This window comes from Eublepharis macularius, chromosome 5, assembly GCF_028583425.1.
Source record: "Eublepharis macularius isolate TG4126 chromosome 5, MPM_Emac_v1.0, whole genome shotgun sequence".
In the NCBI taxonomy this organism is placed as follows: domain Eukaryota; kingdom Metazoa; phylum Chordata; class Lepidosauria; order Squamata; family Eublepharidae; genus Eublepharis; species Eublepharis macularius.
In genome coordinates, this window is record NC_072794.1 from 37,643,775 (window position 1) to 37,667,721 (window position 23,947).

Consider the following 23,947-nt stretch of genomic DNA (forward strand, 5'->3'; position numbering starts at 1 on the left):
AGCAAGTTTTTCAGATGAATTGTGTAGTGTCTACTGCTGGGCCCAGCCAAGTTGCTCAAGTTTCGTGAAGGCCCAGAACTAGGGTTGCCAGATCCCCTTACCCTCCCAGCAAGAGAGGGAGAACCCAGCACTTACCTTGGTCTCCTGCTGGGTGCGATGACTTCACTTCCAGAAGTGATGTCATTGTGCCTGACATCAGGCATGTTTCCGCCCTTCACAGGGGCCAATTTTTGCACGAGAGAATGCCTGCCATCAGGCACAATGTTGTAACTTCCAGAAGTGACGTCATCAAGCCCATGGGAAGCACACCCTCTGAATATTGGACAAGGAAGTTCTTGCCTTCTGGGCCCATTACCTGGTGCCTTTTCTTTCCACTGGTCAGGTGAATAGAGGTAGGGGGGAGAGGCTGGGAGCAGGGAACAAGTAGAGTCACACCTCAACCCATGTGGAACCGAACCAAATGCTTGAACACTGAATAATTTAAGTCTGCAAACAGAGCTGCTTATTGCTAATGTTAATAATGTATACTTCTCTAATAAGAAGTAGAACATCTCTGCTGACCCAAGAATGGTCAGATCTTTTTGTCTCAGCAACTTTCCCAGGTATGGTGGGGAGGGCATATGCTGGGGCTGAAATGTACTGGTACTAAACAACTACTTAAGGCCCAGCTAGGTTTGCTTTCTGATAAACTAACTGGGTCAAAGAGGTGCTGCTGACTAGACCCGAGCAGAATGGTGTCTTATAGGGTTGTACTGAACATTAACTAGACAGATAAGACATGCTGTGCACATTGCATGTTGCAAAGAACTGGGGCTGACTCTGAAAATAATGTTACTCCTGAACAAATGATGACTTAAAAAAATTCAAAAGCGTGGAAGGAAGTACCTATAAATATAATGAATAGTTTATTTTATATAATGCCAAAGGACCCTGACCATGTCAAGGCAGTTGTCACTTGGGTTAAAAAAACAACAACCTGGCTTCTTGGACCTGCATTGCACTTAGCATTGCTGCCCTGAGCAGGATTTCCTATGCAAAAATGCTGTGTAGCAGCATGAACGCAAGCAAATGATTCTTATGGAAAAAAATAAATTTTCCAAGTTGACCTTGTTGTTTCCAATCTGTGCAGGGCAATTGCAAACATAGAAATTTGCATAACACTCTGACAAAAGATGAGTTTGCATGTCTTATGGCAGCTTCCAGCTTCACCTTGCTCAGGTACAGCAGAGTTGTCATTCTATTCTTCTCTCTTGGTACTGCTATGATAGCCAAGATTGCACCAGCGTGGAGATGACTGACATTTGATTCTCTTTGGGTCCATACAAAACCTAGAGAACTTTGGATATGGAATGGATTCCACAATGGTCAAGCACTGAACCCAAAGGAAGGGTTGGTAATAAGCGAAAATTGGCATAGATAAAGAAATTCATATTTCAACCCAACTCAAGCAACATCAGAACAATAGTGAAACAACAACCAGAAAGTAGCTGGGAAATCAGAACTTATTTAGGTGAGTATATTTTTTACTATTTTTACTGTTATCACTTCCCTTGTAAATTATTTTGCAATTAAGTAACCAAGCAGCCCTGATTCTATAGCAACTCACGCAGAGGGAAAATGTGTTATGAGAATCTCATACCCACCTGCAGAAAGTAAAATTATATGGAGGGAGCTGCAACTGAAAATGCAGTCATTCTTATTTTTAGAGGTAGGCCTGCTTTATGAGATTATCATGTTAACAAGATATTTATGTACCCAGGTAGGGTCTGCTCATGTAGAATTCTTTGTATACAGTATTTGTATGCTACCAACCTGTGCCCCAGATCTGCACTGATGCATGAATTCTGGTCATGAAGTACCAATGCATGGACTATGGACACTTTCAGGGAGATCTTAGACCTCATAAAATTCTCCATAGTAAGTGTTTTTTTAATGACCTGAATCTTGTATAAACTAGCCCTTATTCCAAATCCATTGTGTTATCTCATTAACATAAAAACCCTGGGATACTCTGCACTCAATGTAATTTCACACAGAACAATAGCCAGGAAATGTGAATTTTTCCAATGTAGGAACATCTCAGTGGCAATGCTAGCAGCTACTCTAAATGTAGACATAGCTATGACATTTGAATTTGCCTAGCTTAGTGGGAAGAGAGTTTCTGATCCTAAAATAAATGAGATATTACACGCAGATTGTGAAGACCAACACATTCCAGAATATGGTTTCCAAAAAGCATAAGCTACAGATGTCCTCATCTTCCAACACTTGCAGGAAATAATGCATCATTTATGAATATACTGTTGAGGCTTTATTTGTGTTTTTCAAGAGTCTGAACTCCCAGCGGAAGCCACTGTGGAAAGGCATTCTAAAGCATCTTGATCAGAAGAGTTTTTGACAGCACAAATGCTGCTGAAATTCTTAGTCCTCACAGCTGGAAATCTGAAATCTACATCTGAAATGCTGTTTAGAAATTGCTCTGAAAGGGCTAGAGCAATCGGATCTGGCTGCTGAGAGCTACCATGAGCCTCCCGGGAACAAAAGTTCCCTACTGGCCCCCCCAAGCACTTAAAAGATTTGTGAATATGTATAAAGGAACTCACCAATCTGCACAGGAGGAAGGGGAGTAAAAACCTGTCAAGGACTCTATAATTACTCACTTTAATCCTTTGCCTAACTCAAGAACATCCAATATAAGACCAAAGGTCTCAGGGAACCTTTTGGTCTTATATTGGGTGGTTGCATACCCGTGGGAGCCCTCTTCGGTTAGTACTGTGTTAACTCAAGAACATAGCAAGTGATCTCTTCTTGCAGGGTAGAGCATGTTTCACACATGCATGCCCTCACACGTCTTCCCATCTATTGATCACTGCCACATCAAGCAATTACTGCACGTGTAAATGACCGGTCATAAATCAAACACCAGATGTTGTGTTGTACCGCCTCCAAAAAGTAGACCCAAAGTCATATCGCATGCATTCCTTTCAAACAGGGTGCAAATCAAGTAACGCAGAAGGGATAACTGTGCAATCCTAAGCAGAGTTACACCCTTCTTAATCAATTGTAGTCAGCATGCCTCTGCCTAGAAGGACTACAATGTAAATCCAACACTCCAGTTTTCCTACCAAGCAGCTAATGATACAATTTGTGCTAATGTGGTGTGGGGATCAGAGTGCTGAAATAGGGCTGGGGAAACCCATTTTCAAATCCCCGCTCTATCATGAAGCTTGTTGGGTGACTTTGGGATAGTTACCTTTTTGAGCCTCATCTGCCTCACACAGATATTGTGAAGATAACAAAGGGAAAACAATATTCAGCACATTGGGCTAAAGGCGTTAGGTGCTTTATCTGTTAAGATTATGTGCATGAAAAGGAAGGTGCAAAGGAATGGAAAGAACCCTTTGCTGTCATTCCAGGTTCCAACGCCATCGTCATTATTATTTGATGAACAACTTGAAGCCTCTTACAGATGGCTCCCAGGCAATCTCTCAGGTCCAGATTTGTTTAGTCTTAGCAATAGAACTGAGCCAGGTGCCTTCAGTGTCTGATTTGTAGAGCTGCAGGAAGGGCAAGCCGCTTCAAACAGCCTTTTCCTATTCTCATTTTTAAAATGACAGGCTGCTTGTCCTCCTTTGAAGACCTTGAGAATTGAGAACCGATTGCTGGCTGAAGGAACGGCTTGAACAGAATGAAAAATTAGGACTGGACTAGTATTACAGGGAGGATTCTCTGCTGGTCCTTTTCCTTATGAAAAGGTAGCATGGTGGGGAACGTGATATGAAGCAGAAAAGCACTGGTGGGCGAGGCCTCCTTGCCTACTCCTGGTCAGCTACAAATCACCTTGATGCAACATACTCCAACTTGTGTTTGGAACCCTGCAGCGTTGTGGAGGAGGGGAGGCAATTTGGAGCAGAGAAGCAGTGGGCTCAGGAAAGGGGTTACACAGAGAGAGAGAGAGCTTCTCTGTTTTGTGCCACACCATTTTGAAGCTGCTTGCTAAGGGGAAACTGCTGAAAGTCAATTATATACACTTGCGGAAGAGAAGTTAAGTCCATAGGGACGAGTGCTTAAAACGCTGGTCTCCAACATGGTGCCTGTGACTGTCTGATGGATTTCCTGGCACCCACTTCCTTCTTCCCCAAAGCATCTCTTCCTCAAATGCTGCTCCTCGGGAACAGAACCTCCAGGAATAGCATGAAAGGCAAATTGCCAAAAATTACCACCCCTCTCCGTCAGCTCATATCCTCCATGAGCACAAACCCATAATTGTTAAAAACTTTAATAAAAACAGAAATCTCTCAAAGCAAGAGGCTAGTTACAATGTGATAATTTTCTGACTGTGGATGGATTGTTGACATTAGTATTCTTGCTAAGCAATAAGCCCATCAATCTCCTGTTCACTTGGATGCAGTTGTAATGTGTGTGGCAGTGAAAAGAATGAAGATCGAGTGTGAACGGCAAGAAAAGATTTGTTAGATAAGATAGTAAGTAGACATAGTCAGGTCTGAGTGTGCGCCAGATCAATGAGACATGGGTTCTTGGATTGCAGATAGCCAAGGTGCATGCTATTGGCATGATTCAAATTTCATGGCAAACTGTGATTGGTCAGCAATAGGTACCAATGGTTGTAGATAACTCCTGATATCCCCACTCCTCAGCAATCCCTACTAATTGCAGAAAAGATCACCCCTAATAACACTGGACCAGTGTGGGCACAAACAGCAATATGAATTTAAAAAAGCCACGAACAGCCCTTGTTCACGAACAAGCTGTTCATGAGGCCCCATTCTAAACAGACAGGTGGTCGTTGCAAGCCTCGTTCATTGCTGTTTGTTGCTGTTCGTCAAGCCAGACAGTCTGGCACCTGCAGTCAATTCCCTTGGCAACCTAGTCAGGGATTGTCTGAACTCTGTCTGAACTCCTGCTGTTGCCCTGGAAACCCCAATCTAAGACCAATTTAGCTTGATAGGCAGGTCTTCCTTTCAAGTGTGGAGCTCCAAATTTGTTACAACAAGGGAGCAAAGAGCAGGGGGGAGGGGGGCTCCCAGCTCTGACTTTGCAGACAGTGGAGAGACAGTTGCTGCTGGCATTTTGATAGAGAGAGTGCATTGGGGCTTGAATTTTCTTTGTGTGTGGTGAGATAGGGATCTACCCCTTCAAGTTCCAGGCCTGCTGCCATAATAAATAAATAATATTATTTATTATTGGTACCTTTCCTGCTGCCTGCTCAAGTAAGGTTTCTGGGAGTGGTGCGGTAGGGATCTTGACTTGGATGATGGCTGGAGGAGAGCTTGCTGGCCCCCGCGAACACCTAACCACGAACATGTTCGTGAACAGGGCCATGTTCGTGGTTGTTCATGAGTCCCTGTTCGTGGATGGCAACGAACAATGAACGTCATGTTTGGGTTTTTTTCTGTTCGTGCTCATCTCTAGTAGTAGCCAGGTGGGTCAGTGGGATGTAGTGAGGAGGGGGAGAGGAAAACAAATCACCCTTCCTACATCTTGCATCAATGGAGCTATGCTGGTGAAAAGGAGGGGGTGATTTTGCCCCCTTCTCCCCATCACTGCAGTTCATGGTGCAACATGGCTATTACTTTACACAGGTCCGATGACTCCAAGAATCAACCTTCCTGGGGTGAAAGGGACTTCAGGAAGGTGAAGAAGAGCTGGGAAGATCTGTGGTCCTCGTGCACGTGGATTTGTGGATCCAACTACATGCTATTTCACTGCATGAATGAATGTGGCAGATTTTCAAGCTCACATGCTAATTAACTGCTTCCATTTTGCAGCAAACCATAGTTTGCTATTATGTCCTAGCCATAAATTGTGAACTTCTTGGGTCTTTACAATTAAACCAGAGGTTGGGATTTGGAGTTTCTAATGAGGAATGCAAACTGTAGCTTATTGTTTGGATCACTGACTCTAGTCTGTTGTGAAAATGGAAGTCTTTACTTACGGAGGCCAGGTATGCTGGGAGGCAGTATGTTGAGTGTCCCTCATTATGTGACGCAATAGCCAAATGGGATGATGAATTGCACAGAGGAAGGAAAGGAGGGCAAAATCATAATGATAAACTTTGTCGAGTTTTTAAAAACTTTTATGCTATTGTGACACCACAGTTTCGAATCTAATTAAAGATGCAATCATATGCATAGTCTAACAGGTGAACCCCAAGAAATTCAAGGTGAGATCCTTTCAAGTAAATGTAATAGGATCCAATATATGTTAGCGACTTTGGGGAAGATTTCTTAATAGCAGGCACTTTTGCAACTAATGGGATGTAATTCAAATACCTGTTTTAGAATGTTTTTTAAAAATAATGTTTTCAGATGGGTTAGTTACTATTTAACTTGAAGTACTTTTGTGCAATAGATGAAAAGCATCTCTGACCTCAGGTCTCTTTTCAAGGTATTTTATACAATTCAGTTGCAGCAACAATTCCTTTAACAAGATTTAAGTGCTGCATAAAACTTCTGCCCACCTCAGCTGACTCATACCTGATTGAGTTTTGCTATCCCACTGGGGTTGTTTTTATACATAGGCTCCTAGTTAGTGGTGTCAGATGTACAATGCCTCATTTTTCTTTAAAGGAATACAAGAACATGCATCAGCTTATCTGAAAACCATCCAGAATATGTATTGACTATTCAACTGGGGTAGCAAAATATGGGTTATTCATTATCCTCCTGCTCTGGGCCAGATGATGGTTCTTCTAGCACAGTGCTCCAATTCCTAAATGCACAAAGAAAGGGCTTATTTAATGCCTGAGCAATTTTGTCATCCTGTATGCCTTCATATAATGTTTCATCTTGTTGAATGATTTAACACACACACTCTCCCCACCTCTCTCTTTTATCTCTCTCTCTTCGTTTTTGCCTTTAAAAATCTCAGAGAAACCTGTGCAGTTGCCTTTAACTTTGTTTCTCAATATGTTTCTAAAGTGTTAAGGAGCCATTTGATTTCCATCTGTAGATGTTCAGAACTATGAATCTGAACTTGATACTGGATGTATCAAAGAGCCCATCCCATAATTAGCACTGGAGCATCATGAAAAACCACAAAAATACAGGCTGGGATTCCACTAGGAATTTCCACAGGTGCAAGAAGAGGGTGATTTTCACCATTTTCCAAATCCTACAGGAGTCCTCTGATTCTTCCCAAAATGCTTCTGTTCCCAAAAGCAGCATTTGAGGGGTATTTTGGACTTCGAGGGAGGGGTTGGTAATTGACAAAACTTACATAGGATTATCTAAACTCCTGAATCTCTGAAAGTTCAGAATGTCTAAGGGTTGGTTCACACATGCAGGGACATCATAGAATTGATCACCCCTTGATGACCCTCAAGCCAAATATTTCTACTGTTGCAATGAAAACTACTTTTGGGTTCTGTTTGAGGTGATTACTCTGTCATGAGTCGTTCACATATCCAATTCATCCCTTGTCAATGGGTTACAATTATGCATGTATGGACCAGTCTTCAATGATCAGATAAATACATCCCTCATACCTACATTGTGCTTTATTTCCAGAATACACTTTCTGAAATTAATATCCTTAGATACAGAGGATTCCTGACCTGGATAGCCCAGGTGAGCTTGCTCTTGTCAGATCTCAGAAGCTAAGCAGGGTGGACCTTGGTTAGTAGTTGGATGGGAAACCTCCAACGAAGACCAGGGCTTCAGAGGCAGGCAATGGCAAACCACCTTGGTTAGTCTCTTACCATGTAAGCCCCAGCAGGGGTCACCATAAGTCAGCTATGATTTGAGGACACTCTCTACCACCAGATATAGAGGACTTAAATTGACCCAAACTCCCCAGGGTTCTAACCTCAAATGTTAGAGACTGGCCCTGAGAAAAGATGAAATGAGATGTTAATACACGGTCAGTATAAGGAAAAAGCGTGAAAGAAAAATATCCAGAGAGAAACTCTGTCATTCCCATACATACAGGGGCCCTGTCAACATAGGCTAGCAGGCTGAGTTGTAAGACAGATGTTGCTACCAACCAAATAATGACTTTGAGATTTAGTTTCTGCTATAGGAGTGAATTTTGGACAGCCAAGGCTAGCCCAAGCTCATCAGATCTTGGAAGCTAAGTTGAGTCAGCCCTGTTTAGTACTTGGATGAGAGACCATCAAGACAGTCCAAGGTTGCTATGCAGAGACATGCAATGGCAAACCACCTCTGTTCTCCTCTTGCCTTGAAAACTTTATGAGGCTGCCATAAGCACTTTACAGGCATATAGGAGTGAATTGACCCTAAGTTGTGCCATACAAAATTGCCCTGACTTCCATGGTCAGCTCTTCCCTTCCCCATTGGTAGCCCTTCCCTGCCTCAGTGCTCTGGCAGTTTTCAGGCAATGCTGCCACATCTGGGAGTCAAAGTCCAGCATGAGGCAACCCTTTCTATGTGCATCAGTACAGGTCAAACTATATGATATAAGTAACACAAGATTTCATGGGGACTAGCAGCCATACTGTAGCTGCAAGTTCCCAGTGGCAACTCCGTTTAGAAGTATTGCAGCAGCTCTATTCTAATTGAGACTGTGGCACAGGATGAGAAGTGGCTCCTGCCTCTCCCACACACATCATTTTCCAAAGCTGAAATGGTGTTGGGGCATTATTTAGCTCCCTGATAGGGAAAATAATGCCTCCTCATGGCACTGTTTCACTCAGGAAAATGGTACAAAGGGAAAGCAGGATCCCCCTCCTCCCCCATACCATGGTCCTGATCAGAATAGGGCCCCTGGAGCACTTCTAAATACAGTTGCCATTGGAAACTCATAGCTGCAGTATAGCTGCTGATCACCATGGTGAACTCATGTTATTTGTAATGTGTAGTTTGGCTCTAAGGCAATGGGTGCAGCTGTCCCATAGCAGAATCTAGCACTCGCTCCAGGGGAATCATAGGCCTGAAAAACTGCTTCTCCAAATGCAGTCCTATGTTTTTCTTAATTACTGTGCTGTAATCAAGAAAAAGACAGGACTACATGCGAGTGGGCCCAGACCTGGATAGCCCAGATGAGCCTGATCATGTCAGATTTCAGAAGCTAAGCAGGGTCAGACTTGGTTACTAATTGGATGGGAGACCGACCACCAATGAGGATCAGGGTCGCAGAGGCAGGCAATGGCAAACCACCTGTTAGTTTCTTGCCATGAAAATCCCACTGGGGTTGCCATTAGTCAGCTCTGACCTAAGGGCACTTGTCTCCACCATCACATGTGAGTGGAGGACTAAGTCATGATGTATTCTATATTACAGTGTATGTTTGAAATTTTGTGAACATTAACATGCCAACACGAATGTTGGCAGTCTTAGACAAGTGTTGTAAATGTGGATTATGTTCCTGCTTGTCAGACTGTCCTTGGGTGATTTTCATCAATGATGGGAGAGAAATACTAGACCCACAAGAGGGCTTTCTGCATACATACTGGAATTGCCTTGATTCTGGGCATCAGGGTATCTTATTAATTCCATTAATTAATTAATTTGTTGTCGATTGCATTATATTCAATTAATAATTTACTTCTGAGTTGTAGTCCATCGTGATAGTGTCTTGTGCAAGAAACAAGTGGCCTCTAATAAGAAAGAGATCCTGAAACTTACCTTTTTATTTCATAGATATCTGTGGATTTGTAGAAGCATTGAATATTAGGTACTTTAATTCTGGGTTTGCTTTCTTCTCTCTCTCCCTTTCAACCAACTTTTGGGGAAAGTTTCGGCATAGGTTAGATGAGATGTTTCCTTTTTTATATTGGGTCGGATCCTACCAAGCAAAAGTTTGTAGGAGAGGATCTTCCCTGCCTTCTCCTTCCCCTGATAGTTCCCTGTATATCCCCAAAAGCTTCTTCTAAGGATCAGGGGACCCTTGAGGAAAAAAATGCCAATAAGGAAGGATCATGGGAGTAGTTTCTCCGGTAACACAATAGCAAAGGGGATGATTTACAGATTCTGATGTTGTGGAATGTGCTGATGGCCACTGGGAACTGGATAAATTCATGGAGGAAAGGTCTACCAAAGGCTATTAGTCACAGAATCTAAAAGGGCGTTCCATAAGCAAAGGCGGTGAATGCTGTAATATTTCTAGGGCTACAGATAAGCAAAAATGGTGACTGTATTAATACGATTTTAATATGAACAGCAACTTTAATATGATGAGCAAATTGCCCTTTACTGGCAGTTTTCAAGAAGAGGCTGGATGAATATTTGTCAGGGATACATTAGGCCCATCCTGCATTGCACAGGGGGTTGGACTAGAAGGTCTGTATGGTCCCTTCCAACTCTGTGATTTTATGATTCTGTAACTAGACCATCTTGGATGGCTGTCTATAAGGCTTGTCTAGAACTAAGGTCATGTGATCTTAAAGCAAGTCTTCAAACTACTGGTCAGTCACCACTGAGGCAGACAGCAAAACAGATGTTTTTCCTTCTGTGCTGTGCTTATGGCCTTCCAAGAAGCACCAGGTTGGCCACTGTTGGATACAGCATAGTGGAGTAGATGGATCTTTGATTTCATCTACCAGAGCTTCTTATGCTTTTATAAATTCGGGACAGGAGTGAAGTGGAACAATTTTCACAAGAAGGCTTTCCTAAAGACCACCTCAGGCAACACAAATCATATGAATAAAAATAACCAATGCTCAAGGAGTCAGAGGATGTCGAATGAAATGAGAGGAGTTGTTACCGCCTGATTCAGTGGAGCACTGTGACTTGATAACTTCCAGACTCCTTTATAATACAGAAGAAGAGAACTGTTCCAGCCATAATTGACAAATTAAGAGAAACCTATTCCCAGTCTCTTAGAAAATTAGATTTGTGGCCATTTACAGGTGCCCAGACAAAAAACTGTATTAATAAAGGTTGAAGAGCGTGGCTGGAATGTTCCTCATTTTCTCTACAGACAGTGTATGGTTTAAGGACAATGCAGATTATTTTGAAAAAGAAAGCCATGCCGAGACTCAGCAACTTCTAAAGCTGTTAGAGCTGTCAGCATGTTCTTGGATTTTTAAAGCGAAAGGGATAAGAGACTTCCGGTTCTCTGGTGTTGGAACTTGTGGCACAATTTCAGCATAGGGTGCCACTGAGAAGAAAAGGATGAAACATCTAAAAAAAGAATAATTGGCGCTACATTTATTTCCTAGAGGAGGAGCTGGTTGGAATGATGATAATAGCTTTTACAAATGCCATAGTGGAATATGAGGCCTGATCCTATGATTTTGGAGTCACAGCAAATAAGATCATTGAATGTGATGATTCTGAAATTCTTATCTGTTTTTCTGTCCAGATCTGTAATACTGAATTATCTAGTCTTGTCAATAAGTTATGATGGAACCCTCCTGTTTTCTGTAATTTTATTTCTGAATGCTGTGGAGTGCACAATGAATGTGTGCTTTGATATTATTTGAGGTCCTTCACTTCTTTTGCATCTTTCTTCTCACTACACAGTTAGCCTCATGTAGCAGTTAGAGTGTTGGTCAAGGAACTGGGAGACCCTGGTGTGAATCACCTTGCCATTGAAGCTTGCCTGTTGACCTTGGGCAAGTCAGCACAGGGCTGTTGTGATGATAAAATGGAGGAGAGGAGAATGATGAAAGCTGCATTGTGTCTCCATAGGGGAGAAAGGCAAGGCATAAATGAAGTACGTAAATAATAGAGAAATCATTTACCAACGTAATCTGTTAACACATTGCCGAAAAACAACACTGATGTTATTGTGCACTTAGTTGCATCAAGATTCTTTTTGTGTGATGTTTTAGTAACATGAAGAGTCCGAATGCACATCAATTAAAAAACCCACATGAAAATGAATCAAGGCAATCATACACATGACCATGTTACAACTGCTTTTCTACAATACGTAATTAATGCACATATGCATGCTGGTAGTCTAACAAGAGTCCTTTTCACACTGGGACTTTAAAGTATTTCAGCATCCATTCTGCTTCCCATGTTTGCAGGAATTTCATACTTGTAAGGTAGTCGTGGGATGCAGTAGCGATGTTTGTAAAGGGTATCCTCGATTTTTCCCCCTGCGGACATACCATGATGTTATTTTGAAGCTGCTGCTGAGTCGCATCTGGCCCAATTAATATCAGTGTGAACTCTATACTCTCCTTCTGCTTCTCTTCCTCCCCCCTCTCCTCTTCCTTGGGAGCCGATTGGTCTGTGCAGAATTAACCACTCCCACTGTCCTCAGCTCTCTGAACTCCTTTTCCGCCATTTTTATCAGTAAAGTGAGGTAAGTGTCATAAAGTTACTTCTCCATTGACGTCCTTCCTTCCTCCTGGGTAAACATTCTATTTCTTTTTCAAAGCCAGGAACGATTCCTAACATTGCTGCTTATTCCCTGCTGGCTTTAAATGCCAGGAAAGGGTTAAATGGCTGGTTTTCCCTTCCTTCCTTCAGATATGCACACATTCTTTTTTTTCAAAGGCAAGAATGAGTTGTAACATTGCAATGCATTACTGCACATTCCTCCTCACTTTAAAAGTCAGGAAAGGATTAAATGGCTGCTTTCCCCTCCCTCCCAGGCATGTTTCAGGCTTTACCAAAGAGGGGGAAAACCCAAGTATTTTGCACAACCTTTTGGAAACAAAGTGGCCGGGAAGCTGCCGGGAGGGGATGAAGCAACAGCATTTTAACCCTTGTCTTGCTTGGCTTTAAAAAAAATGAGAGTGGAACAATCAGGAAAAGTACCTATTTCCCCCCAGAACTCTGCCACCAATTGCCTCTCCAGTGCAATCAGCAAATACAGGGGTGGGTGGGTTCCAACATTGCACCATTACCACACATACTCAATGTTAAAAAAAGAAGTGTGACGTGAATTGCAAAGCCCCAAAAGAACCAAAACTGCAATGAGGCTTCAAAGCCCATCTAAAATGAAAAACAAGACGCCAAATCGAAACTACCTTGGACAGTGTGGAATGTGGGGTGCCATGCTGAAGCCCTTGCAATCCCGGTGAATGCTCATAAATGGCGATTTAAACCATAAGTGTGAAAAGGGTCAAGGAAAAGAAAAGCAATTGAACTGAAGGAACATAAAGGTTAGGCAAACAGCAACTGAATTTTAAATGTTCTTCTATTCAAATGGGGGAAGAGATGGGAATGAAGCACAATGCACATTTTCAGAGCAATAAAGGAATGTAATAAAGGAAATTTGCTCATCTCATCCCCAATGGGAACATACTAATAAATGGGTAGATGCAATATCATGACTCACTGCACTATGCTGTCATTACAAGTAAATCCTGAATATGCCACTGGTGCTTGTGTAGAGGAGTCTACACTCCAAATTTATAGTGGTTTTACAGTCATATCTATTTCCATAGAACTAGGGAATTGGGAGATTGTGTAGGGATCTGAAATAGGAAATTCCCAGCACCGTCTGCAAAGTACAGCTCCCAATATCCTTTTGGAAGGGCAGCATGGCATTTAAAATGGTATAAAACTGTATAAGTCTGTAATGTATGTGTGCCATCTGTCAGAAGAGACTTTGAGACTCTACAGCACCTTACCCCACTGAGATTTCTTCCCAAACCCTGCCTTCCCAAGACTCCACTCCACATCTCCAGGAATGTCTCAACCCAGTCCTGGCAACCCTAATAGAAGTTTAGCAGGAAGGAACTGAAATTACTGGTGCTGCTATTGTTGTTATTTTGCAAAATGTCGATTTCTAACAAGACTTTTTAAATACTGCTTCAGATGAAGACTCAGCCAGCACAATTCTCTGGGCCAAACCCCCATGAGATCTCAGGCTCGGGTTGCCAACCTCCAAGTGGGGTGTGGAGACCTTCTGGAATTTCTATTGATCTCCAGATGACAGAGATCAGTTCCCCTGGAGAGAATGGCTGCTTTGGAGGGTGGACTCTGTGGCATTATACCAGGCTGAGATCCTTCCCCTCCCCAAACCTCTGCCGGACTCCACCTTCAAATATCTAGGAATTTCTCAACCCAGAGTTGGCAAGTACCCTATCTCAGGGCCATCATATTTCATCTTAACCTTCCTCACATAGGGAAAAATGGGGGAAAGATAAACATTTACACCACGCTAAATTCCTTGGCGAAAGGGGTGGATGGATAGATTGATGGAACAAAAATAATTCATATTAGAGTTGCCAGGTTCTCTGACCCTCCTGGCTTACCTTCCTCTTGCTCCCATGCTGGCACGATGACATCACTTCCCAGAAGTGACATCATCTTACAAAGTTGGGGAGCATGCCCACAAGAACCATCCCCCAACTCCCCCCCCGCCTGCTAGGTAAACAGTGGCAGGGGGAGAAAGGTGGGGGTGGGGGATCCCCCATTCCCACTGGGGGAATGGGATTCCTAATTCATATCATGATAAAGGTTATGTGCTATCCCCAGACCTATATAAGGTGTACCATTTTCCCATTCATGTTTGGTTCCTTGTTCCAGGTAACAAACCTTCGAAAAACCCAGCTCTAAGCAGATGACTGTCGCCAGAACAGACTTCTGACTGTCGCCAGAAGTCACATATGACTTGGGAAACTCAAGATTAGCATGCTGATCACAATCCTTTCTGCCCAAGGACATTCAGGATTAGATACAATTGCAAATATATGAAACCGTATTGATTTTTTTTTCTGTGAGCAATTTTTCCAAGATGACCCAGCGCAATTGTACATTCACAAAATAACTGTGACAGAGTCATTTTTTCCTCAAGAATGAGAGGGGGAAATGCTTAATTCAAGTGCTGCTTAAATTTAGTAGAAACGGCCACCATTTCACAGATGAAAACAGGGACAATCTTGTGTAGCCGTGAGATGCAGGTTGGGAGTGTGGTGGTGACTTATGCTCAAGCTACACATGACTCTTACAGTACAACCCTAGGAAAAGTTAAGGCCAATTACACCATGTTTTTTAATGAGTTGAGTCCAGGTTTCCTGGACCTGACTCGTTTTTGCCGCTGCAACAGCAGCTGAAGAGAACTTCATTTTTAAAGCCTACATGAGCCCAGCTTGGGACTACAACATGGGGTGGCGGAGGGGCTCCTCCTCCCCCCATCACTTTTCCTAAGCAGAAACAGTTCTGGTTGGTTATTTGCATAAATTTGCAGCTACACATGCTCAGAATAGTCGACATTCAGCTCCAAAGTGATGCAACTAACTCCCTACTGAGGCCATTCTGGCTTGGAAAAATGCAGGCTGTGGGGAACTCATTAAAAATATATATCATGTTGTTTGACCCTCACAGTCTTCTAAACCCATTGCACTAACTCTGCTTAAAATGTATAACTTTTTTAAATGTATAACTTTTTTAAAAAGCAGTTGTGAGAGGCTGGGATCTTAAATGAAATAACAAGCAAGCAGAGGTGCCTTTCTTTCCTTGATTCCCGCCACTCAAAGTCCCTCTCCATGTTTCTCTCAAATGCACAGGGGGGTGGGTGGGAAATCCTATCTTTTCAACCTTTTCCCCTCATGGAGATAAAAGCAGTGGGACAGTAGCAGAAAATGGCATAAGGGAAAGAGGTCATGTGCCATCCCCCTCTTCGCCAGACCACTCACCGCTGTTGCTTTAGTCAAGACTGTGACCTCAGAAAGCTGCTTTTAGTTTAAAAAACTATAAAGTGAAAGTGAGCAAAAAATGGCCTAAGGGAAAATGATTAAACTCTCCCACCCCCACCCCCAACGCACATCTACCACACTGGTGCTATCTGCAGTCTCATGAGTTTTTTTTAGTTTAAAGAAACAATCAAATGAAAGAAAGTTGAGATGAATCTATCACCATGAGATGTAACTTCCAGAGATTTTGGGATCGGTGAGTGGGTTAATCCCATTAATGATTCTGTTGCCAAATTGTTCATATTAAGTGCATTTTAAAAAGGATCCTGAACTTCTCCCTCTCAAAATCACAACAGGAACACTGATTTACCGGGTAATAGAAGCAGAAAAGTGAAGCTTTCCCTAACAAATAGGCATCACTGGAACATACACTATTGAATGATTTCCCAAAGACAGATCCTGGCATCTCTTTTACAAATTATTTCTTGAAAGTTGGGCACACACTAGGATGGAAAAAATTAAAAAATTAAGTAATTGGAAAAATTAATAAAAACCAGAAACAAGGAAAGGTTCCATATCAAAGGAAAAGAGAAAGAGAACAATCAGAAAAAGATCACCGTCCATAATGTAAAACATTCCATAACACATGAATCGTATTTTCAGAAAATACTCCTTTTGCTTCTAAATTCATTTCAGTCCCATTATATTTATTTACTTAATTCCATTTCATTTTGACACCATTTAATAGGCTAGAAGAGAGATACCCCAAATGGTGATGAAGGACATCTATTGCCTTCTTCCCCAAGGCAAAGAGCCTCAACATCACTGAAGTGGGAGGTATTCAGAAGAGTCCAGGCGGCATCACCCACATATGTCTGTACCCACTCAGAAATAGCTTAACTCAGGGCCTCCCAAAGTTCTGCGACCAGCCCAAGCCCTTATGGTAGCCATTTTGTTATTGGCCGTGCCCCCCCCCCCCGCCATTGCAGTAGCCATTTTGTAGTGGTGTTGACCATCTCTTCTCCAAATTCCAATAGTGTCTACAGGCCAGGCAAGGTTGGGAGTGCCTGGGAACTCAGCACCAGCAAGTGACACCCCATGTTTATGCAGGGTTCTACTAGCCATTCACTGGCTGTGAGGCTGCATATAGCTCCAACAACCACACAACTGCAAAAAAAATCTGCTAATTAGGATGCTACCTTCTCCACCTTCTTCAGTGATGCTCAGTGGTGGGGGCTGGGATATTCTCTGGATCCCTCCACATGAATCTGCCAATGAGAGGGAAAGAGAGTAAGATTATGGAGCAGTTCTCTTCTAGCTTCAACTCTATTTAGTAATAATAATTTAGCATTTGCATAGTACTATCAGTGCTCAAAGCCCTCAAAACACAATCTTATAATCTTGATAGCCTCAGAAGATAGGCCAATATTATTAACTGAGAGACAATGTTGTGTAATGGTTAGAATGCTGGACTAGAATCTAGGAGACTCAGGGCCAAGCTACAAGTGACAAATGACACTTGAATGGCAAGTGTATTTCTCCCTGTTCACTTGCCCTCCACTCAATCCACTTGCCAGGCAAGTGTCTTTTGTCATGTGTAGCTTGGCCCTCAATTTCAAATGCCCATTTAGCTATGAAAGTTTGCTGGGTGACTTTGGGTCACTCTCTCTCTCTCTCTCTCTCTCTCTCTCTCTCCTAGCTAGGGGAAGGGAAGGAAGGAAATCTGAAGACAGATAAAGGAGTAGATAAAGTTAGCTTGGTTAAAAAAGCAGGAAAAGGGAAGAGGGCATGGAAGCTGCCAGAGAAGAGAAAGAGGGAATACAGGTGGCAAATTAAATGCTCGCCATAAATCGTTTTGGGGCCCCAATTGTTTTGTGCGCACAAGAATCTCGTGAAGTATGTCCAACTGAGAAAGTCTGGTTAGCCCAAGACTACCCATTGAGCAATGGCAGAGTGGAGATTTGAACCCACATCTCTCAAGTTCTAATCTCTAACCACTACAGGTCACTGGAAACAAGATGGAAGTATACTATATCAATTGAACAAACAAACAAAAAGGATAATTTTTATAAAACTTATACTTGCAGCACAGTTCTGTGTATCCAGCCATCTCTGGACTTTTAAAAATGGTACTTTCTTACTATCCCCCTCCTGCTGAAGCCCACTGACTCCCCCAAAATTTTGTTCCTGGAAGTCAGTTGGCCCTCAGGAACTGTGTGGAACAAAATGCGGTCTACAGCAGTAAGCAACAGGAATCGATCCTCCTCATTCCACAAATGGAAATGCATAGTTTGATACAGGCCAGTATTCTCTTTTAGCCATTTTCAATTTTCCGCCAGCTTTCTAATCCTCTCCCTCCATTTCTATCCTAACAAAATCGCCACTCACGCAAAGGTAGTTACCTCATCCAGTTTTTTCATCCTCTCTCTCAGAAACTTGAATCCTGTAGAATTTAACCATTATTACAGAACTTACACATACATAAAATCTCTGTTTTTTATTTGGGGGTGGGGGGATGAATTGTATTGACCACTGTGGTGATATAAACCTTGTTTCAGAATGATAAAATCTTTTGAAGGCATTTTAAATAGAGACTGTTGGTTTGAAATCTGCTATTTTTTAGTTCTTTACCTGCTAATGGTAACTGTTCATGCTCTTCTGTTACCTTCAGGTCGAAGATCAATCAGTAAGAGAAATCCAGTGTGACCTGTGACAAATAGTGGAACGAAACATGCCAGTGAAGTGAGTTGCTTGTTTATGGCTACTTTAAAAAAAATCAGAGTCCATGCAACAGTTAGTGACTTATCAGTTTAACGAAACTGAAATTCCATACCCTCAAGGGTTCATGGCAGGGGTAGGGAGAGGGGGGTCACACCACAGATCACAATTTAATATATTAAAATATTTATAACTTGCTCCCTCACTTTTGTTTGTTCATATGCTATGTATTCTCCAACAACAGAACTGGTTATTATTCTTCTCTTCCATTGTGTAGAGCGTAGTGCTTTACTTGAAGGGCATTGTGGTCAATTAGATCCCATTCAAACTGCACAGAAAGAAAATAATACACTGCACATCTGAAATCCAGGAAGCCTAAATGTCCTCTCTCTCTCTCTCTCTCTCTCTCTCTCTCTCTCTCTCTCTCACACACACACACACACACACACACACACACCCTAAAAACATGCTGCAAACCAGGGGTTTTTTTCTGGGAAAAGAGGTGGGGAAACTCTCAAGAGGGAAATGAGGAAGAAACACATGGCATTCTTTGAAATCATATTATTTTCAAGCACTATTGCCAAATATTTTCAAGAGGTTCCCCCGCGTTCCCCCTGAAAAAAAGCCTTGCTGCAAACTAACATTTTCCTTGATGGCAGCTGTTAAGTTAAAGAAGTTATTAACTGTTCAGTATTTTGCAATTCATGCCTCTTGGAAGTTTTGAGGTGGAAGAAGAGTGCATGAATATTAGGGTGGCAGTAGTCTATGAAAACTCACAAGAATTAACATTAAGATTAAGAATCCCAGAAACATTAAGATTAAGAATCCCATTCCTTTAGAGTTGTATCATTGTACTATACCCAATAATCCTTGATTAATCTAGGTGTATATCTTAAATATTATTCCTATCTATTTTCATTTTTTTAAAATTTCATCTTAATTCTACCTTTCATCCAAAGAGTTCAGAGCAGCATACATTCTCCACTTTATCCTCACAACAACTTCTGAAGGCGGAACAGGCTAAAAGTAGGTTTGCTGGTTACATCTGGCAACCTGCTACGTAGATTCGGCAAGCAGGGACAGCTTGCTGCATCAAACCCGCGTGCTATGTCATATGTGATAAAAAGGCTCTAAAATTCTTCAAAACCTTTTAGCATTTGGGGCAAATCCTAGAACATCACCCTGACATCACAATGTTACTTTTGGTGATTCACCAGAAGTGATGTCATGCACTGCTGTTGCATCCCCCAGCCATCCTTTGAATCGCTGTCAGGGAACAGGGGGAACTTCCAGGAGGTCTCCCACTGCAGCAGAAGACCTGCCTAACCAGCTGATTGTCCCAACGCCATTCAATGAGTTTTTATGACGGAGTAGAGGGTTGAATCAGATCTCCTTGGTCCTAGACTGGCACAGTAGCCACTATCTGTCATTTATTGGTTAGTTTTACTTCATATGCATTCTTTTTCTTTTTCTTATGCTTCCTGCTCTGCTTGGCTGATAGATATGTAGCCATAAAAAAACTCAGGATCGTTTGATTTCTACCTTGAGACAGAGGCCTGAGATGTCTCTTTTTGTGTTTCCAGATAATATAGATACACCAGGAATTGCTTAGAAAAACTAGATTTAAGCCAGCTCTTACCATTGAAAAGACACGACCACGGCAAATGCTCTGCAAATGGTAGACCATGTCACATTCCCCCCCCCCATAATGACTGGTGCAATTGACTCCACATCCTGTCATCATCATAGTGTGCATTTCTCTTTCCATGCTTCTCCTTATTAGCTGTTGCTCTTGCACCAGAGAAATATACAGTGCAATGATGTCAAGGCACAGTGTAAGTTGAGCTAGAAGTTGCAAAAGATCAGGCTGCCATTTTGAGCTGCACCCCTGTGTTTCTTGTAATGTTTTGTACTCCCCTAAGGTACAAAAAGTATCTGGCTCTGCTAGAGGTTTGTCTTTCACATATAAATTAATATCTTCCTTGTGAAAACCACAAAAGTAACTGCACCATTTACCACAATTTGACCACTGTACCTTAGCATGGTAAATTCTTCAAATTAACATCCGTTTCTGAAGCTATGTGCTGACTTCAGATGATCTACTACAAATATCCCTTCTTTTACAAAACCAAATTAGGCTTTTCCCCTAAAATTATCCATTTTGTACAGTTTTCAATTTTGAATCAAATTTTGGTCACAGAAGCTTATGCCATAATAAATCTTTAAGGTGCCGCAAGATTGTTGTTTTTGCTTTCACAGTGTAACTCGACATGGTTATAATCTGCCAGAATCTATCACTTCTGGCTTTAGTTCTTACGATAGCAGCCATTAAAATTAGTAGCTGTTGTGGGTTTTCCGGGCTGTATTGCCGTGGTCTTGGCATTGTAGTTCCTGACGTTTCACCAGCAGCTGAAGATGGAACAAGTTTTTACCAACCACACATCCAGACAGAAGCAGAAGTTTAACAAACTACAGGAAAAAAGACAGACAAGCCCAATGCTCGACAATGCACGCATTGTCATCAATCTGACAGACCGTCAACTCTCACCAGAAGAAACCTCCATCTTGGCGAAGGGAGGAAACTTTGCAGTCACCCCCACCAGAATTCCTGTGGAAGACATCATTGCAAATGTAGAAGCTGCCATTCATCATCTACCTGAAGAGGAAGCTGAGGAAATAAGAGGAGAGACAGCCAGGATTCTACGAAAGGCAAAGCTTCCTACCAACAATATAACATGCAAGGAGAGAAATGCCATCAAGACCCTCAATGCAGATCCAGACATCATCATTCTACCAGCTGATAAAGACAATGCTACAGTGATCATGAAAACAGAAGATTAAGGAACTCCTGGACCCCTCCACCTACAAAAAACTGACATATGAATTAGCTAGACATCTGGCCGATCTCCTGCAGGACCACATCGGGAAAACCTCGTCTTACATCAAAGATTCAGCAGATTTCATCAACAAAATCAGTTCTCTGAAACTCAATCCACAAGACTTACTTGTCAGTTTTGATGTTGTATCCCTGTTTACCAAGGTTCCAGTAAAAGACACTATTGCACTTATTAATCAGATTTTCCCAGAGGATGTAACAGCCTTATTCCACCATTGTCTGACAACCAGTTACTTCCAATGGGACAATGAATTCTATGAACAGATGGATGGGGTGGCCATGGGGAGCCCACTCAGCCCAGTTATAGCAAACTTCTACATCGAACATTTTGAAAAAACAGCTCTAGAATCAGCACCCCACAAACCTAGTGTATGGTTCCGGTTTGTGGATGATACATTTATCATTTGGAGCCATGGGGAGGAAGAATTGATGGGGTTTTTGAATCATCTCAACAACATCCACCTGAACATACAACTCACAATGGAGAAAGAAATCGAGGGAAAACTCCCATTCCTGGATACCTTGGTCATCCGCAAAGCAAACTTTCAGTTAGGTCACAAGGTCTACAGGAAACCAACTCACACTGATCGGTACTTACACAAAAACTCCAATCACCACCCCCGACAGAAAAGAGGCATAATGAAAACATTAGTGGATCGTGCAAGACGGATATGTGAGCCGCACTTTCTCAATGAGGAAATTAATCATCTAAACCATGCACTTCAGGCAAATGGCTACTCCAGAAATGAAATCCGAAGAGCAATCAAACCCAGGATGAATCAAACAACCAAGGAAAAACAGTCTCCTACAGGAAAAGTGTTTTTGCCATATATCAAAGGAATTACTGATCAGATGGGAAAGCTTATGAAAAAGCATAACCTTCAAGCAGTATTCAGACCCACCCGAAAAATACAACAGATGCTACGATCAGCAAAAGACAGTAGAGACCCCCTCACCTCTGCAGGAGTATACCGTATACCCTGCAGCTGTGGACAAGTTTTCATCGGGACCACAAAGCGTAGCATCCAGACAAGAATAAAAGAACATGAAAGACACTGCAGACTTGGACAACCTGAAAAATCAGTAGTGGCTGAACATAGCCTAACTCAAACAGGGCACAGTATCTTATTCCAGGACACCAAAATACTGGACAACACTTCCAACTACTTTGTCAGACTGCACAGGGAAGCCATTGAAATTCACAAGCATAAGCAAAACTTCAACAGGAAAGAAGAAACCTTAAGAATGAACAGAGCATGGTTTCCAGTTCTGAAAAACACCAGGCTAACAAAACATTCTATCCCCGACAATAGCCCTGCAGAGAAGATTAGCACATCAAGTACCAATCCATATGCAAAAGAACCTCCTCAGGATACAGTGAAGCCTCCCGCCATTAGCATTCCACACCCTGGGAAACTCTTACAGGATGACTCAGCTCAACCCCACCCCTCCTGAGTAGATACAAATGACCTACATCTTTTCCACACTGTGACACTGAGAGATCTCTGTCTTTTGGTGCTACACCTCTGAAGATGCCAGCCACAGCTGCTGGCGAAACGTCAGGAACTACAATGCCAAGACCACGGCAATACAGCCCGGAAAACCCACAACAGCCATTGTTCTCCAGCCATGAAAGCCTTCGACAATACATTAAAATTAGTGTTTCAATCATTTTCATTTCCAGTATTCCTATTCTGTGTACCTGGGAAGCATGCTATGTACAATTTTTTTTGACCAGAGCAATATGTGTATATTATAGCTTCTGTATATGTAATCAGAAACCCTGTTTTATTTTTCCCCATTGTTTCCAGGTACAGACACTAGAAGGAATGTATGCATTCTGCCCAATTCAGGCTAGATTAAGACAGATCATGAGCTTTCAGATCTATGAATCTAAACTCAGATCTAGCCTAGTACTCTACCTCTACATCATTGGGTGCTGTGCCTCCAGACTGCCTGCCCTGGCAATCCATCTAGAATCCATCTAGGGCCATTTCCACACGGCTTACCTTGTTCCGTAAAACAGCGAAATCTCACATGAAATCGCACGAGAAGATGCCGTTATCGCATGAGAAGATGCGATAACAGCATCTTCTCGTGAGATTTCGCATGAGATTTCACTGTTTTCTGGAACAAGGTAAGCTGTGTGGAAACAGCCTACATCTGGCTTGACGAAGTCCTGGAGATTTGGGAGTGGGGAGAGCAGGATTTGGGGAAGAGAGAGATGAGATGAGATGTCACAGACCCGCCTTCCAAAGCTGTCATTTCCTCCATGGGAAGTGATCTCTGTAGACTGGAGACCAGTAGCCACCCTGAGCCCATTTGTGGGGAGTGTGGGGTATAAATCAAATAAAATAAATATGTAAAATGAATAAATAGTAATTCTGGGAGAACTCCAGCCCTCACCTGGATATTGATAACCCTAGCCCATCCAACATGTCATGGGGAGAGAGGTTGATCACCATGGATTATCTACACATCTCCACAGCAAATATAGTACAATTTATAGCTTCAGGTTTCACCAGTCCTGAGTAGACACACACTGTCTACAGTCTTGGAATCCATGTATCTGTTAACAAAACCAAAAAATACCTTGGGTGCCTTCAGGCTATTTTCTACCAGGCTCTTCCCAATTTAACAAATAACTGTTTCCACAACTGAGCACTGTCCTGATGTGGTACAAATTAAAGAAACAGAACACAGTTTAATATCCTTGACAATGCCAGTGCTTTTGAAAACACCAAAGACTTCTTAATTTTCCAAACACCAAATGTCACCTCTGGCTAGCTTTTCCCTCTCGTTATTCTATCCAA

The 23,947-nt window shown here is 42.2% G+C and overlaps 1 protein-coding gene across 1 annotated transcript in view; it reads left to right on the top strand.

Moving 5' to 3' along the window:
- The first annotated feature begins 1,388 nt into the window (after window positions 1-1,388).
- The window catches only part of RGS21 (regulator of G protein signaling 21), a 33,876-nt gene continuing 11,317 nt past the window's right edge, over window positions 1,389-23,947 (top strand). Inside the window, exons 1-2 of the mRNA XM_054981076.1 lie at window positions 1,389-1,510; window positions 18,192-18,262. Of these exons, the coding sequence (XP_054837051.1) occupies window positions 18,252-18,262 (11 nt within the window). The 5' untranslated portion in view covers window positions 1,389-1,510; window positions 18,192-18,251. The remainder of the gene's footprint in view (window positions 1,511-18,191; window positions 18,263-23,947) is intronic.